The sequence below is a fragment of the Dendrobium catenatum genome, unplaced genomic scaffold (assembly GCF_001605985.2).
Source record: "Dendrobium catenatum unplaced genomic scaffold, ASM160598v2 fragScaff_scaffold_1557, whole genome shotgun sequence".
Taxonomy (NCBI): domain Eukaryota; kingdom Viridiplantae; phylum Streptophyta; class Magnoliopsida; order Asparagales; family Orchidaceae; genus Dendrobium; species Dendrobium catenatum.
In genome coordinates this window covers 4,139,537-4,156,599 of record NW_021320019.1, presented here as the reverse complement: position 1 = coordinate 4,156,599, position 17,063 = coordinate 4,139,537, and the positions used below count along the sequence as shown (strand labels likewise).

The 17,063-nt window shown below is 34.2% G+C and overlaps 1 protein-coding gene across 1 annotated transcript; it reads right to left on the bottom strand.

The window, feature by feature from the left end:
* Window positions 1–2,762: 2,762 nt before the first annotated feature.
* Window positions 2,763–15,535, bottom strand: LOC110114032 (probable esterase KAI2). The gene is made up of 2 exons (XM_020846783.2): window positions 15,138–15,535; window positions 2,763–3,786 (listed from the first exon to the last, which is right to left on the bottom strand). The coding sequence occupies exons 1-2, from the start codon at window positions 15,485–15,487 to the stop codon at window positions 3,360–3,362; spliced, it is 777 nt and encodes a 258-aa protein (XP_020702442.1). The 5' UTR covers window positions 15,488–15,535; the 3' UTR covers window positions 2,763–3,359.
* Window positions 15,536–17,063: the final 1,528 nt, after the last annotated feature.

The following is a 17,063-nucleotide window of genomic DNA, read 5'->3' as shown; positions in this document are numbered from 1 at the left end:
CAATGTATCTTTGTATGTTGTTTCTGCCATGTGGATAATTCTGCAAGAGTAACATTAAGCTTATGGATCTTCCTTCTAAGTTCCAACAGCTTGCTTGAATTCAAACCAAAAAGGCTCTCCTCTTCTTGTAAAGACAATAGCTCCTTTTGCAAATCTTTTTTCAATACATTAAGTTCTTTGAGTTTATTTTTGCTCCAATAAAATAAGTTTTTAAGAGACATATTAACCTTCCTCTGAAGAATATTTGAAGCTTCACAAAATCCTTTTTGCTTCATGCATATTTCTCCACCCCCCAAGAAGCTTCATACGAGAACCAAACATTCTCAAATTTAAAAGATCTTTGAGTAGACACAACTGACTTATTTGGATTAAGAAGAAGAGGGCAATGATCATAAGTAACCCTTGGCAAATGATTGATAACTACAAATGGAATTTGATTTAAAGCTTTAGAATTAAGGCAAATTCTATCTAATCTTTCCCAAATGCAAGAATGACCATCTTTATTATTACACCATGTGTATTTTGGTCCTATAAAACCAATATCATGATAATCATTTCTAGATAAAAAATCCTTCATTTCTTGAGGCCCCAAAGAAAATAGAAATCTTTTTCCACGTTTCTTATTTTCCTTAGAAAGAATACAATTGAAATCACCCTCTATAATACCAGGCTTGTCATTGTATTTATACTTCTTAATCATCTCCCACACTTTTCTTCTCTCATACTTATTTTTATTACCAAATACAATGGCTGCAATCCCACAAAAATCACTAGGTGCATTCAACTACCAATTATACCTTGATCAAACGACTCAGTGATAGAAAAAGAGGATATTTTACTTCTCCACATTGCAATAATACAACCATAAGTCCCTCTGGCATCAACATGAAATTAATCCCAATCCCTCCCAATAATTCTATTCACCTCAATGCTACCGATAGTCCTTAATTTAGTTTCCATAAGACCAATAATAAAAACTCCATTATCAATCACCACACTCCTCAAGTAATGGGAAGCCTCCGTTTTCTTGGCTCCCCTATAATTCCACAGCAATAATAAAGACATTAAGAGACCAATGGGGATGAGCTCCAAGCACTATCCATTCTTACTTAACCTTTTTTACCTCTAAATCTGTCTTTAATAGGTTCAAACCTATTAACCTCCTTTTTTTTTCTAGCTAGAGGTTAAATTCTTCATCACATTATTCTTCACATTGAATTGAGGATTATCAAACTTCACTTCTATCTTCCAATTCAAATTTGGTGGAGTTTTATCTTCTAACATTTGCTTCATGTTGCTATCAGAAAACTCCTTAACCATAAGAACTTATGCACCCAAATTCTCTACAGAATTTACACCTGCACTTAGGGTATTAGTGGTAGTTGTCCCAGATTCTATTATTTTTTCCAAGTATATATTGGCATCATCTAACATAACATTATTAGATACCCCATTATTTAGTACATTCATTAAAATCTCACAATATGTTCCAACAATCAAGATAGTATTACCATTTGGTGGTACTTCAATCCTCACTGCCATAGAAACCATTGCAGCATCATCATCATGAATAAGATTAATATTTTTAGTATTTATGATTTTGATGTTACTGGTCATAGATTCTATAACAGAAGCTTCTGTTATAAAATCAGGCCTCACATTGGTCTTACTAACATATTTTTCCACCATTGATTCACCCATATTCCTCTATCTTGAAACTTTAAAACCTTTAAAAGGTTTCTTTCTTCCATAACTCACATGAATCCAGGGTCCATATTCTTCAAATTCCTTCAAAGTAATGCTATCATATTCAATCTGACTTATTCTCCCTCCATTTACAGAATTTACTTCACATCCTTACTTATTGGTACTATCATTCACCATCTTTCTGCCATATAAGAGATTTATCTTGGAACTATCAGAGTTACTACATTTTTTAAGCTCAAGACCAACTCTTCCACATTTATAACATAATAAGGCAATCTTCTCATATTGTATTTTTTGAAAGAATCTTCCTGAAATTCCATCCACCCTTAAGTAAGTTTCTCATCAAGCTTTGTACGAACACAAACCCTTACAAATTCCCTTCTTCCCCATTTGAACATGTTGCCATCCAGATACATAGAAGTTCCCAGCATTGAAGCTATTCTTGTAATGTTGGTATCATCCCAACAAAATAATGGCAAAAAAGGAAATCTGATCCATATAGGTGAAAACAAATTCTTCATAGTTAAAGGAGAGAATTCAAGACTCCAATTTTCTATACTAATAATATGGCCCTCCACATACCATGGTCCTCCACTAAGAACAGCATCTTTAACTTCAGAAGAGTAGAAAGAACACATAAACCAACCATTGCCTAATTGGTTAAATAGAATGAACCGAAATGCTTCCATTATTTTCTAAGTTCAACACTTATAACAAAGAATGGAATAGATTCACCAAATACATTAATAACCACAGAGTTGCGAAGTCTATGAATATTAGAATTTTCATTCTCACGATCGAGTTTAACAGCTACTCCATCATCAGACATACAAATCTAATTTTCCAAATTTGCAATCTTAATATTAGGATGCATATTCCATAAATTAGGAAAATTATCGGTCTTCTAAGATAAATCAGAATTGTCTTTATTCACAACAGCATTCAGAGAAGAGACAACATCAACATCGGAAAAACATACTCTTCCATGATTTGAAGAAATAGGCTTATTATCATTCTCAATATTTGCGCAAACTAATTGCGCATACGAAGATTTATTTAGAATTCCATTAGCATCACCATTAATAGGTTTAGAGAATATGTTAACAAATAATTTGGCACCATATGAGGATGAAACTACATAGTCAATACTTTTGTAATTGTCAACGATGAAATTTCTTGAGGGAACACCTTTATTTTCTTCAATAATTCCTTACCTTTTCTAGAGAGATTTTCTTCAACTCGGGCAGCAATCACTTTTGAACAATCTGACACACCTTTTATAATAAAAGGAGAGCTAGTCGACAATATTTGTGGGGGAGGTAACAATGAAGATGGAATGATTGCTGGCAAATGCCGTTGATCATCCCCCGCCATTTCCGAAAAAATAGGGAATTTCAAAAGGAAACCGGGTTTTCTCTCTATAACTGGAGCTTCTCTCTCTAAACTTCCTAAAACGCAGTTGAGTAGTACACTGAATAAAGTACTGGCCTCATTAAAGTAATATAAAATAATACCGAAAACAACACTGATGAAAGTGCATATTACAAGCATCTGAACACAACTTAATCACGATTAAAGTAAACAAAGAACCCTACCATACCGAGTAAACAAATGTATCTTCTTGAACCATACCTCTCATTCTCCATGCTTTACTATTTTAAAATTTTTCTGAGGATTTCAACGAACTTCTTAGGAGAGGTGATCTGTGGGAAATGGGCATTTTTGTCAATGTTCACCAAAGATGTCTCCCCCTTCAACTTGCACTTCATATAATCCCCAACAACAACTGGCACTACGATATCTTCTGTTCCCTGAATTATTGTGCAAGGAAGCTTGACATGCTCAAGAACATGCCTTTGATCACTGAGGAATATCATCTTGGCAAGAGGAAGAGCTGCCGTCGGATTCATGCCTTTGAAGGAATCAATGAGCTTCTTCAAGTGAATTTGATCAGTAATACCCGAAGCCATTGGTGCGAATTCTTCAGCCCAGGCTTGAAAATTTGTTTGTATGTTTGTGAGGATGTTCTCCACGTCGGTGAGCTGAAATCCTCCTTGGTAGTCATCTGAGTTTACATACCTTCATGATCATACGATTTATTTTTTAGAATTTTTGGATATAAAGTCACCCAAGAGTATTAGCTTAAGCATTATGGTTCTTGATTTCACGGTCGATGTCATATTTTTGAATTTGGCCTTTGATATTATTCTAAAAATTTAATATTTGCTAGTTCCAATTATGCTATCGTTATCTGTAGATAATTAACCTGGAGCTATGAAACATTTAGTATATATTAGCGTATCACAGATAAAATTAGTTTGATTAATTGCTTTTTGTTGAAAAAGGTTGTTTGTTAGAATTATGTAAAAAATCTTATTTTTTCAAATTTTGTGTTAATGAGTCGTAATTAAAGAAACTCTATTAATTATGGCATTGATAAGGAGCCCTGATTACTGCATTAATTGATAGATTTAATTACTACACTGATTGGAGATTTAATAGTCATGATTAAATTTCATTAAGTTTTTCTTATTTATTTTATTTCAAATCTATAAAGATTGGTTTGAGGACTATTGTAAAGGCATGAGTGCATACGTGCAATTATAACATTGTTTTTTCAATATAGTGAAGTCATCCCCTTCGCATCATGTTCATTGAGTTTGGTTGTGTGATTTTATTTATTTATTTGGGGCGGCTTAAAAAATGGGAAATCAATCTATTCTTTCAATTCGTATGGTTCGTCCAGGCAAAGGAAGAGATTGGGGATCATTTTTCCGGTGTGCACGGGGCTGAGTCAGAGCATGCAGGTGGTTTCACATGGGAGATGTGAGCACTATTTTGCACGGAGCAGAGGCATGTGATAAAGTTCTTGAGATGCATTGCAAGCATATTCGATCACATGAGGCATGCACAACACGCAGGATAAAGGGTGTGGTTGCTCGCATACGGCTGCAGCTTGCACGTAAAGGTTAGATCGTGCGGATCTGGTGCCACCAAGAATGTTCAAGTCAGAGGTTGGATCACGCAGGTTTGGTGCAAGTTGTGCATGGATCAAGGTTGAAAATGTGGAAGCCGGAGGGATTGCGTGAGACGAGGTCCTGAGACGCTTTTGTGTGGGGCTAAGCCGAGCCAGGAACAACAGCTGCTTCTACATGTCTTGGAGAGATTGAGTGAAGGCTTTATTCCTATGAACTTTTTGTTTAGAAAGGGAAATCGAGATGATTAACTGTGTGATCTTACAACAGGGCTTTTTTTTTTTTTTTTGAAGCATAAAAAGAGTCGAATTGGTGCAATTCTAGCAATGTAAGGAGGCTGGAAAATAGTGATGGCTATGAAATCTAATAGAGCCATGGAAAAATCTACCTCAATGGCATAAAAGTCACCAATTCATCAAGTGGTTACATATCCCGTCAAGATCAGTGTGGCAAAATTTGACGGCAAAGGAAACTTTGGCTTGTGGAGATATGTCGTGATGGATGTGATGTGCTCTTCGAATCTATAGAAGTTCTAGATAGTGATGAAATTCTGAAGAGTTATTTAAGAGTGATTGGCTAAAAATGAATCGGAGTGCCTATGGATTAATTAGAAATTGTCTGTCTCAGGAGTTCGAGTTTGGGGTGATGGTGCAGACTTATATTGTGAAATTGTTGAAGACTTTAGAGAACAATTATCTAATGAAGAGTATGCAGAATCTTCACCACATGAAACATCAACTCTACAAATTTTAGAAGATAAATAGGGTTACTATATATGAGCACATGAATGTTTTTACAAAGCTGTTGGTAGATCTATTAAAACTAGATGAGGAGCTTTGAGATGAAGACAAGGCACTCCTTCTATTGAATCCACTTTCAGATGAGTATAAAAAATTCACAATGATACTCATTCATCAGAAGGAGGTCTTGAATTGTCGTGAGGTGACTACATCATTGTTGAGCATGAATCTCAAGGCATATTTAAGTTGGGGACTTTTAAATAAAATTTAGGGCCATCTAAACTCCAATTTAAGTAAACTTAAAGTCAAATTAAACATCTCATGGAGACGAACCCAACAACAATAAAATCGGTTCAATCAAAGAACAAATGGTTCCAAATCAAAGGATTGAATCATATTTTGAAGGTTTAGAGCATTAATTGGATGAATAAATACTCTCTAAATATGGCATACTTATAGTTAAACTGAGTGGGTGGATGAGACAAATCCAATGAGCCTAACATCACTTAATTATGATATCATTTAAGCAGGTAAATGCTTCACAAATGCTCTATAATTGAGGGGATGCACTACAAATTTATCAAAGATCTTCTTCATAGTTACAGGGCATATGATGGGATCTATATAATGAACTATTAAATTGTTTAAAAATCTAGGACTCTGTTACCCCAAAAGAATACTTAGATTTTTTTAATATAAAATTAATAAAACCTCACTTAATATACACAACTATACATGTCAAATATAGTAATAACTTGATATTGTAGAATGTCAAACCAATGAGGAAATATGCTTACTATTGATGAGCACATGAATGATTTTACAAAGTTGTTGGTAGATCTATTAAAAATAGATGAGAAGCTTTGAGATGAAGACAAGGCACTCCTTCTGTGAATTCTCTTTCAGATGAGTATTAAAAATTCACATTGATACTCATTCATGAAAAAGGGTTATTGAATTGTAGTGAGGTGACTACAACATTGTTGAGCATGAATATCAAGGCATGTTTAAGTTGGAAACTTTTAAATTAAATTCAAGGCCATCTAAACTCCAATTTTAGTAAACATATAGTCAAATTAAACATCTCACAGAGACGAACCCAACAACAACAACAAAATTGGTTCAATCCAAGCACAAATGGGTCCAAATCAAAGGATTGAATCATATTTTGAAGGTTCAGAGCATTAATTGGATGAATAAATACTCTAAATATGGCATACTTATAGTTAAACTGTATGGGTGGATGAGACAAATCCAATGAGCCTAAGATCACTTAATTATGATATCATTTAAGCAGGTAAATGCTTCACATATGCTCTATAATTGAGGGGGTGCACTCCAAATTTATCCAAGATCTTCTTCATAGTTACAGGGCATATGATGGGATCTATATAATGAACTATTAAATTTTTTAAAAGTCTAGGACTCTATTACCCCAAAATAACACTTAGATTTTCTTTAATATAAAATTAATAAAACCTCACTTAATATACACAACTATACATGTCAAATATAGTAATAACTTGATATTGTAGAATGTCGAACCCATGAGGAAATATTCCTACTATTGATGAGCACATGAACGATTTCAGTATAGGAAAATCGCATGTTACCGGTGGACATAATTCGTCGGAAAATGCTTAAAATATGTTAGAAAGTAGTACTTTCGGCGGAATTCCAATGGTTTTTTTTTTCGCTGGTACATGCGCGTCGGAAAAGTCATTCCGGTGAAAAATAGGCCGCTGGAAATATTTCCAGCAAAATTTTTCGATGGTATAATTTTTGGCGAACTATTTTGCTCCAAAAAAAAGAAAAAAAACTAAAAAATTTTGACCAGCTTCCACGACAGCACCAGCCAGGCCCCGCCCAGAACCTGCAACCAGCTCTCCCCCGCGGCCCCGCTCCATGCGAACACCGCCCCAGCACATCTGCGGCGAGCCCAACCAGATCCCCACCCATGCGAGCAAGACATTTATTTGATAATAAGTTATTAAATTATTTAACTTAATTTAACAAAATAATTAATAATAAATATTTATTATAGTCATTACTTAAGAAAAATAATTTTGGTCGAAAATTCCGTCAAAAATAAATTCGCCGAAAAATGAATCAAAAAATATGCCTGAAAATCATCGGAAACTCCTTCGGTAATCCGTTAGAAACATCGTCGGAATTTGTGACGAATTTAATTCCACCGAAAATTCTGCCAGAAATGAGCAGTTTTCCTGTAGTGTTTTACAAAGCTGTTGGTATATCTATTAAAAATAGATGAGGAGCTTTGAGATGAAGACAAAGCACTCCTATTGAATTCACTTTCATATGAGTATTGAAAATTCATTTATGAAAAAGAGGTCTTGAATTATGGTGAGGTGACTACAGCATTGTTGAGCATGAATCTCAAGGTGTATTTAAGTAGGAAACTTTTAAATTAAATTCAAGGCCAACTAAACTCCAATTTCAGTAAATTTATAGTCAAATTAAACATCTCACGGAGACGAACCCAACAACAACAAAATTGGTTCAATCCAAGCACAGATGGGTCCAAATCAAAGGATTGAATCATATTTTGAAGGTTCAGAGCATTAATTGGATGAAAAAATACTCTAAATATGGCATACTTATAGTTGAACTGAGTGGGTGGATGAGACAAATCCAATAAGCCTAAGATCACTTAATTATGATAACATTTACGCAGGTAAATACTTCACAAATGCTCTCTAATTGAGGGGATGCACTCCAAATTTATCCAAGATCTTCTCCATAGTTACAAGGCATATGATGGGATCTGATTAATAAACTTTTAAATTGTTTAAAAGTCTAGGACTTTATTACCCCAAAATAATGCTTAGATTTTCTTTAATATAAAATTAATTAAAACCCACTTAATATACACAACTATACATGTTAAATAGTAATAACTTGATATTATAGAATGTCAAACCCATGAGGAAATATGCTTACTAGCAATACACTACTATTATATACTCTAATTATAATAATTATCCTACTAAAATAAAATTGATAATTATAGAGATTTTATCACTAAATAAAATAGTAAAAATATTGCATACAATATTTAATTTAAGTGTTTTAGATTAGTGAATTTAAATATCATGTTTCCTAATGAGAAACTTAATTATAGATGTGATACAAAGCATATGAAGCCCTAGATCTCTATTGAGCTTATAGGGGTAAAAAAGAAATATGATGACCTCCTATAGTTATAAGATCTCCTTAAGAACCTAGAATATTTTACATATGTCTAGGCATACAAACATTATATCTTAATATTTTTTTTGTTCTTACATTTTCTCCATCGAGGCTATACGTCACACTATATTTTAATTATACATATGGCCACTATATACATTTAATTAAGAATGAAATAATATTAAAAACATCATTTAACAATACGTAATACTCATATCATACTATATAAATGGAAGCATAGGAATTAAAATATTATGGTTTTTTAATACCCATTATATAAACTCTTATTATAAATTTGGAGGACCCTTTTGGTAATTAGAGGCTTGTTTCTTCTATGAGAGTTTTGAAAAAAGAGCATTGTGAAAAGAAGAAAAATGATGAATTTGTATGAGAGGGAGAAGAGCCTTGAGTGATTCAAGAGAGTGTGGTAGAGGTATTTTCTTGATTGCTCTAACCAAGTTGCATTTGAGTTACTCAGAGTGTGTCAGCATTTTTCTTGAGGGAAGCACTTTGAAGAAGTTTTTGGTGATAAAGGTCATCGGCTACTCTATCGCACCGAGGAGTTGAAAGGAATTTAAACTACTCCACTACACCAAGGAGCTAAAAGGGTTTTATGCTACTCCACTACACCAAGATGGTGAAAGTGATTTCAACTACTTTGATGCATTAAAGAGGTGAAATAGAGTTTGATTACTCTGTGGCACTGAGAAGGTAAAAGAGATTTTGGATACTCTGCCACAATAAGGAGGTGAAAGGCTTTTTGGCGGCTCTACTAGATCAAGGAGGTGAAAGGAGATATTCTTTAAAAGAAGTGATTGTTTAAGATTTTTCACCATAAGTTCCAAATTTCAAAATAAATTTTATTACTAGACCCTACCCATCTTCCTTTAGTGTCCAACCAAATAAAATAATTAATAAATCCACTTCTAAAAACATAACATATATTTATTACTTTAAATGCCATGAAAGATGGCACATTAAAAATCAATACAACAACAACATCACTTTATCCCATTACGTGGGGTTGGATGCATGATTACTTTTTCTCCATTGTGCCCTGTTAAGAGTTAAACTCTCATATAAAATTTATAAAGAAAGGTCATTTTATAATTTCTAACCAAGTATTTTTAGGTCTACCTCTACTTTTCTTAACATAAGTCAAATCTAATACATCTACTTTTCTAAGTGGATCATCAGAATGTCATCATTCTATATGACCAAACTATCTAAGTTGACTCTCTCTATGGATACTCCAACCATTCCACATATATGTTCATTTCAAATCCTATCTTTAAGAGTAAAGCCATTCATCCACCTGAGCATCCTCATCTCTACAAAACTTAGCTTAACGTTATGCTTTTCTTTTAATGACCAGCATTCTACACCATAAAACATTGCAGGACTAACCACCATCTTATAGAATTTTTCCTTAAGCTTGAGGTGGACTTTTCTATCACACAACAAGTCCAAAGCATTCCTCCACTTTAACCATCCAACTTGAATTCTACTAATACTAACCCTATCTATTTCACCATCACTCAGAATAATAGACCCAAGATATCAAAAATATATAATCTTATTAATGACTTGATAAGTCAAGGTCACAATCTCTCCACAAAAACTATTATTACTAAAATTAAACTCTATACATTCAATTTTAGATATACTCAAATGAAATCCTTTAGAATTTATGGTTGACCTCAATAATTCAAGTTTTCCTTCAACTTCCTCTCTCATCTTTTCAACTAGAACAATATCTTCAACAAAAAGCACACACCAAGGTACGACCTCTTGAAAATTTCTAGAGAGAACATCCATGTCTAAAGCAAAAAGATGTGAACTTAAGGCTGATCCTTGACGTAATCTAACTAAAGTCAAAAAATACTTTGTAAAACCACCTTCTGTCTAAACACAAGTAATAACTCTTGTATACATATCCTTAAAAACTTGAATATAAGCATTATTAACCCCTTTCTTTTCTAGAACTCTCCATAGCACTTCTCTTCAAACTTTATCATCTACCTTCTCTAAATCAATAAATATCATGTGTAGATCAAGCTTATTCTCTCTATACTTCTAGATCAAACCAATCAAAAAATGTAAAGCTTCCATATTAGACCAGCCCAGTATGAATCCAAATTGATTTTGAGAAACATTAGCATCACACCGTAACCTATGATCCATTACTCTCTCCTACAGTTTTAAAGTATGGCGCATTAACATAATTCATCTATAATTCATAGAATCTTGTATATCACCTTTATTCTTAAAAATAGGAATCAACGCACTCACTCTCTACTTGTCTAGCAACTTTTTAATCTTTAAAATAATATATAAAGTTTAGTAAGCGAAGAAATTCCTCAATGTATAGTAAAAAAAAATATATTATTGTATCAAATATAAAATGAAGAGGTGAAGGATAAAGTTAAAGAGATCCATGATGGCACCCACTTGTTTGATGAGAACATAGATCATCCTATAGATGTCTGAGTATGTGCACTGAGGTGTATGATATTGGCTAGGAATAAGATTGGAGAATTAAAAATATTTTTATCGCATATATTATTGTAAAGATAAAATATACAAGTTGATTATTGATGGGGGTATTTATTAGGGGTGTAAACGAGTTGAGTTGAGCATGAGTCAATGGGTACTCAAGCTTGACTCGTAAGTCAAATATTGAGCTTGAACTCGAGTTCAGCTAAAAAGTCAAGCTCGAGCTCGTCTTGAGACGCTGAAATTGGCTCATCGAGCCATTCATGGAGTAGCTCGAATTTGTCATCCGTTCATTTTCCCTCCTGCCGTTCATAAACCCAATGAATTTCCTGCCTGATTCATATTTTCCCGCTCACATGCATTTGATGGGGAGGACCGAGGACCCAGTTTTTATTTTTCCACTGTCGTTCATTTTCCCGCCTGCTTGTGTTCGATGGGGAGGAATTGAGGATCAAAGCAATATATGAGGAGGATCTCACATGTGTTCATTCTCGAATCAAAGAGTCTAGAGATAGATGGGGGATGAACCAAGGATAACATGCATGCCAGCTCGCAATTTGATGATCAAATCGCAGAATGTTCACACCCCATTACCCTTCCCCATCAGAAATCTCACATGCATTTACACATCCTTACTTATCATGTTCCATGTAATGTCTTATCGAGCTGGCTTACGAGTCATCGAGCTGAACAATAAAATTATCAAACTTGAGCTCGTTAACAAGTTATACTTGAAATTTTGCTCGAATTCTACTCATGAGCTTAATATGCTCGGCTAGCGAACACATAAATGAGTCGAGCTCAAGCTGGCTCGGCTCACTTACACCCCTAGTATTTATATGAAAGTTATATCAATAGATACAAATTTAAGAATAAAATTAAAATTAAATACTATCCTAAGTTAATCATTATGAGATAGATAAACCACACTTCATTACCCCCCAACATCTTGAAGTCTAAAACTTATCAAGAAGGATAGTTATGAGGATCATATCTAATATAATATTTTTCCCATGGACATAACTCATATTCTACTAGGTATACCTTGGGTTTATGACTTAAATGTGATAAATTATAGTTAAGAGAACATATATGTATTTTAAACATCATGATATTACCATAAAGTTATTTCTTATAAAGCCAATAGTTAAATAGGCAGATACCTTTCCCCACAAATCTAGCTCTATAATCCAACTAAACTTAGTAAGAAGAAGAATACAAAATTTCTAATCATAATACTACGATCTATTACTATTAATGAGAGCATTGAGCACTGCTTATTCTAATACTAGAAATCTAATATGTTTGCCACCACCTATAAATATCAACATAGAAAGGGTAGGATTCAACATTACATTATGAGAGTTTTATAATATCGATCCCTTATCTTCTTGACATATTGATGTGAGAGAAATCACAGATCCAGGTGTGTAGCACACACCCATATGATATCTCACCTATTATATGAGCTTAGTTATATATATATCCTTATAACTTGTCATATGAGGGATATTCAACATGCTATCGATTTCATCCTAGATTCTCAATTATAAAATTTCCTCTACTATTGAATGAATCCAATAGAACAAGGTAAACTTAAGAGGGAAATAGATGAATTGGTAAGGAAATGCTTTCTCTAGGAAAGCTTAAGTCTTTTTGAAGTTAATGCTTTAATGATACTAAAGAAAAATTTTACATGGAGAAGGTGTAATTATAGAAGAGAAATTAATTAGATCACTATAAAATATAAGTTTTCAATTTCTAGATTGGATGAAATGCTTGATCTTATTGTTCAATATAATTATTTATTCAAAACTGACTTGAAAGTCGCAAATCAAGATTAGAATAGAGTTTCCATGGTTTAACTATTTTTTATAGAAAGTTCATTAAGAATTTTAGCATGATTATGACTCCTATAATAGATATTTTAAAGTAAGATGAGTTTGTATATATTATATCAGTTCATAAAGCCATCTAATAGATAATGGTTTGCATGACCTAATACTAGAGGTGTCAATATTTGACACGACATGAAAACCTGATTAAACCCGACCCGTTTTGGGTTCCCGAATTCGACCCGTTTGAAAAATGGGTCAGGTTCGGGTTGACCCGACAGGTTGCCGGGTCAACCCGAAAACTCGTTTGAAATGACTGCCCGGCTGCCCGCGGACCTACCCACCCCTTCCTGCGCTATGCCCAGGTAGCTGCCTACGCGCCAGCTGAAGGTGCTCGCACGCCCGCTACAGCTGCCCACGCACCCACCCGCGTGGCCGCGCCTGCCTGCTCTAGTCCACGCCAAGTCACCCGCATCCGCGCCCACTAGCAGCCCGCCGTCCCGCCCACCTACCGCCCGCCGCCTGTCGTCCGCCATTCTGCCTTCCCGTGTTGGGTTGGGTCAACCCGGCAAACCACTAGGTCTTGTATGGGTTCAAATTTTTGACCCATTTACATAGGGTCAACCTGTTTGAACTCGAGTCAGTTCGGGGTATAACCCGAAACCCGGTTTTGACACCCCTACCTAATACCCTACTCTTTGACTCCTAGACTTTAGTAAAATATTTAAAGTCATTTATGATGCTTCTAATGTAAAAGTATAGATGGTATATTTGTTACAATAGCTTTTAGACAAAGACGTTGAATGATGACGGATATAAATATTCTTCATATGATGTCGGGTTGTATGCTATCATTCAAAATTCCAAAAAATTGGAGGCGTTTATTTGTTACACAAGAGTTTCTCCTTAATAGAGATTAGCGTGTAATTAAATTCATAAATATTTAGAAAAAGATAAATTATAAGCTTGCTAAATGAGTTGAGTACCTTTTATGATTTCACTTTTGTGATTAAATATAAACCTGGTATAGAAATAAACCTGCAAATGCAATTTCAAGGGTTTCTTGGGCATTAGAATATCAAATTCTCAACTTGAAAGGCTATATATAATGATGCTCAAGTCTTTTAGTTTTTCATCCAATTTATTTAGAGCATATTTAAAAAGATGAATATTTTAGTAGTTCTTACATTTTGATTGAAAGATACATATATAAGGGGAAAGGGTTACGCATTTTGAGTGTTTTACACATAGGAAAGTGCAAAAACTTAAAATAAAATTCAAAAAATATTTTGCTTTTCTTATCACTTTTCCTCCTCAGAAAATATTTCTATAAACTTTGCATTTAACCTTCCTAGAATCTCTAGGGGACATGTTAAATTTGTTTCATATTTTTGAAAAATATTGTTGAGGTTAGTTAACACTGCATTAAATTTTTTATCCATATTTTACAATTGAATTATGGGCAGATTGAGGTGGTAAATATAATATAAGAAAAACTTGTCATTATAGCGGTACCGCGCTTCGGTACTATTCGGTACCACGGCTCAGTACTACTCGGTACCACGGCTCAGTACCGCTTGGAACCGAGGCTCGGTACCGCTTGGAACCGAGGCTCGGTATCGCTCGGTATCACGGCATACGAAAATAAAGCCACGTCCGGCGTCCGCTTAGAAAAAATTTCTCCATATATTAAGTATGTTATTAAATTTTTGTGTTTTCATTATAAAAAATATACTAGGCAGTGCATATTTCTTAATCATAAATTAGTAATACATTTTTAACGCATAGCAGTGGCTGTGGAATGTCAATGTACGAAAAACATATTTTATATTTTTTTATGAATGAAAATATAATTTATTGAAATAATTGGCTTAATTGCTGCATTATTGACGCATTTATTCTCAACATAATTATAAACACATCATTATATTCATCACTATCATATACTTTTTAAACAAAAATCAGCAATATAATAAATATTAATAACGTTTTTTTTTAATATTTTTTAAGGAAAATTAAACTATTTTATATATCCCCTAATCAAATCAACAAATTTTCAGAAACCTGTGATATGATGAATATGATACTGGCCTATATACCATTGTTCTTAATTGTAATATTATGCCTCATAATCAAATATGTTGAAATATTCTGCATGTCACGGCTTAACTAACCTTGGCGAGGCGCCCACAAGCACAAGGTGACTGAAGAGGTCCGGTCGCTTGATAGAGGCGAGGCAGCCTACCATGCCGGCCATGGAGTGGCCGACAAAGACGACACACTTTAACTTATAGTTGTCAAGGAGAGAGATGAGCTCATCGGCGAAGCCTTCGAAGGAGAAGTCCTTAGATGAATCGAAGGTCAATGGCGGCTTGACCGCCTCTGAGAAACACCAGTCGAAGAGAAAGAGCTGATAACGTTTTGATAGCTTGGGGACTACTTCGTCCCAAACGGCTTGGCTTGCCCCATATCCATGGGAGAGAACTAAAGTAATTTCTCCATTGCCTATTAATCTTGAATTCATGGCTATGGTGTTGAGAGAGAGAGAGAGAGAGAGAGAGAGAGAGAGAGAGAGATTAGGTGACTTGGACGAATTTTGGTTATAATACTGTTATATAGATGGAGTAAAGGGGAAGCAGTTATTATCTTCTGGAGTTATGGTACTTATTTTACTTTCTATCAAGCTTTTTTTATTGAACCAAAAACAGATGCTTAAGAGATAGGAAAAAATATTATATCAGGATATTTTAAGCAAAATTTACGATCAGTATATTCTCAATTTCTTTTTTACCTAAAATGGATATAATATATAAATAATTAATACAATAATTTTAAAATAAGTTTTAAATTAATTTTTTTAATAATTAAGAAATATTTCGGCATTAAAAGGTCATGATATAATTTTTTTCTTAATAACTGAATCGAAGAAGTTGATCCAACCTTGCGGGATAAAAACTTATTGTTGTTGTTGTTAGATGAACTGAGTTAGAGTCACATTTACGCTTTGTTTGGGACGACATTCTTACTGCTTCTTAATGGAAGAATGGATCCCGACGTGTTCATTAACTGATTGTAGTTGGTTGAGCGCATTCTTGAATTCAAGGAGGTACCAGCCGAGCGAATCGTCAAGTTAGTAGTCATAAAACTCAAAAAACCAACTCGCTATGGTGGGAAAACTTCAAAAGATTAAGGAGCCGTGAAGGATGAATTGTGACGTGGATGAAAAATGAAATGAGATTTTCAATGAAAGTATATTCCTAAATAGCTTAAATATGATCTACTTTTAGAATTCACCCAAATACACAATAGCTATCCACTATTGAAGAATATGTGGTTGAATTTGAATAGCTATCCTAAAAGTTTGACGTCATTGAACCAGAAGAGCATACTGTAGCCAGATTCTTGGGAGGGTTACTACTCTCGATTGCCATTATAGTATAGTCCTAGCCTTTTTGAACCTTTAAAAATATAGTCAATCTAGCCATGAAGGTGCAAAAATAGCAAAGATGCTTGAATAAATTCAATGTCATGAATTTTGTGCACGAGCCCTTATCGAAAAAAGAGTTACGCTAAACTAGACCCATTGCTGGCCACAGTAAGTTATAAAAGTAAATAAATTAATCGACATAATTCCTCACATGTGATGCAACCCCAAGTCTCTATCCCTACTTGCAAGTGTTTCAAGTGTCAAGGATTTGGGCATATAGCTTATAACTGCCTAAACTACCGAGTTGTAACATTTATTGAAGAGCCCAAGGTCAAAGAACCTGTGACTAATTTGACTATGAAGTCCTCTGACATTAAACTGACATACCTTTGTGGTGATGACGGGAAACAGCTAGTCTTTAGATAAGCATTGAATATACATAAATGATGAATCATGATTATGTCATAGCATCTTTCAAACTAGATGTATTGTGAAGAATATGATATGTAACATAATCATCGATAGTGTGAGTTACAAGAAAGTTGTGGCCACCACTATAGTCGATAAACTTCAACTAGGCACCACCGATCACCCCAAGTCTTATGTATATTGTGGATACATAAAAATACCAAATTGTAGATTTATAAGAGGTTTTTAGTGGATTTTCCATTGG

Excerpts from the sequence above, each read along its gene's own strand:
- LOC110114032 (XM_020846783.2), bottom strand. The coding sequence starts at position 15,487 with ATGAATTCAAGATTAATAGGCAATGGAGAAATTACTTTAGTTCTCTCC. Across the intron at positions 3,787-15,137 it reads CTTGTGGGCGCCTCGCCAAG|GTATGTAAACTCAGATGACT; the intron begins GTTAGTTAAGCC and ends ATGATCATGAAG.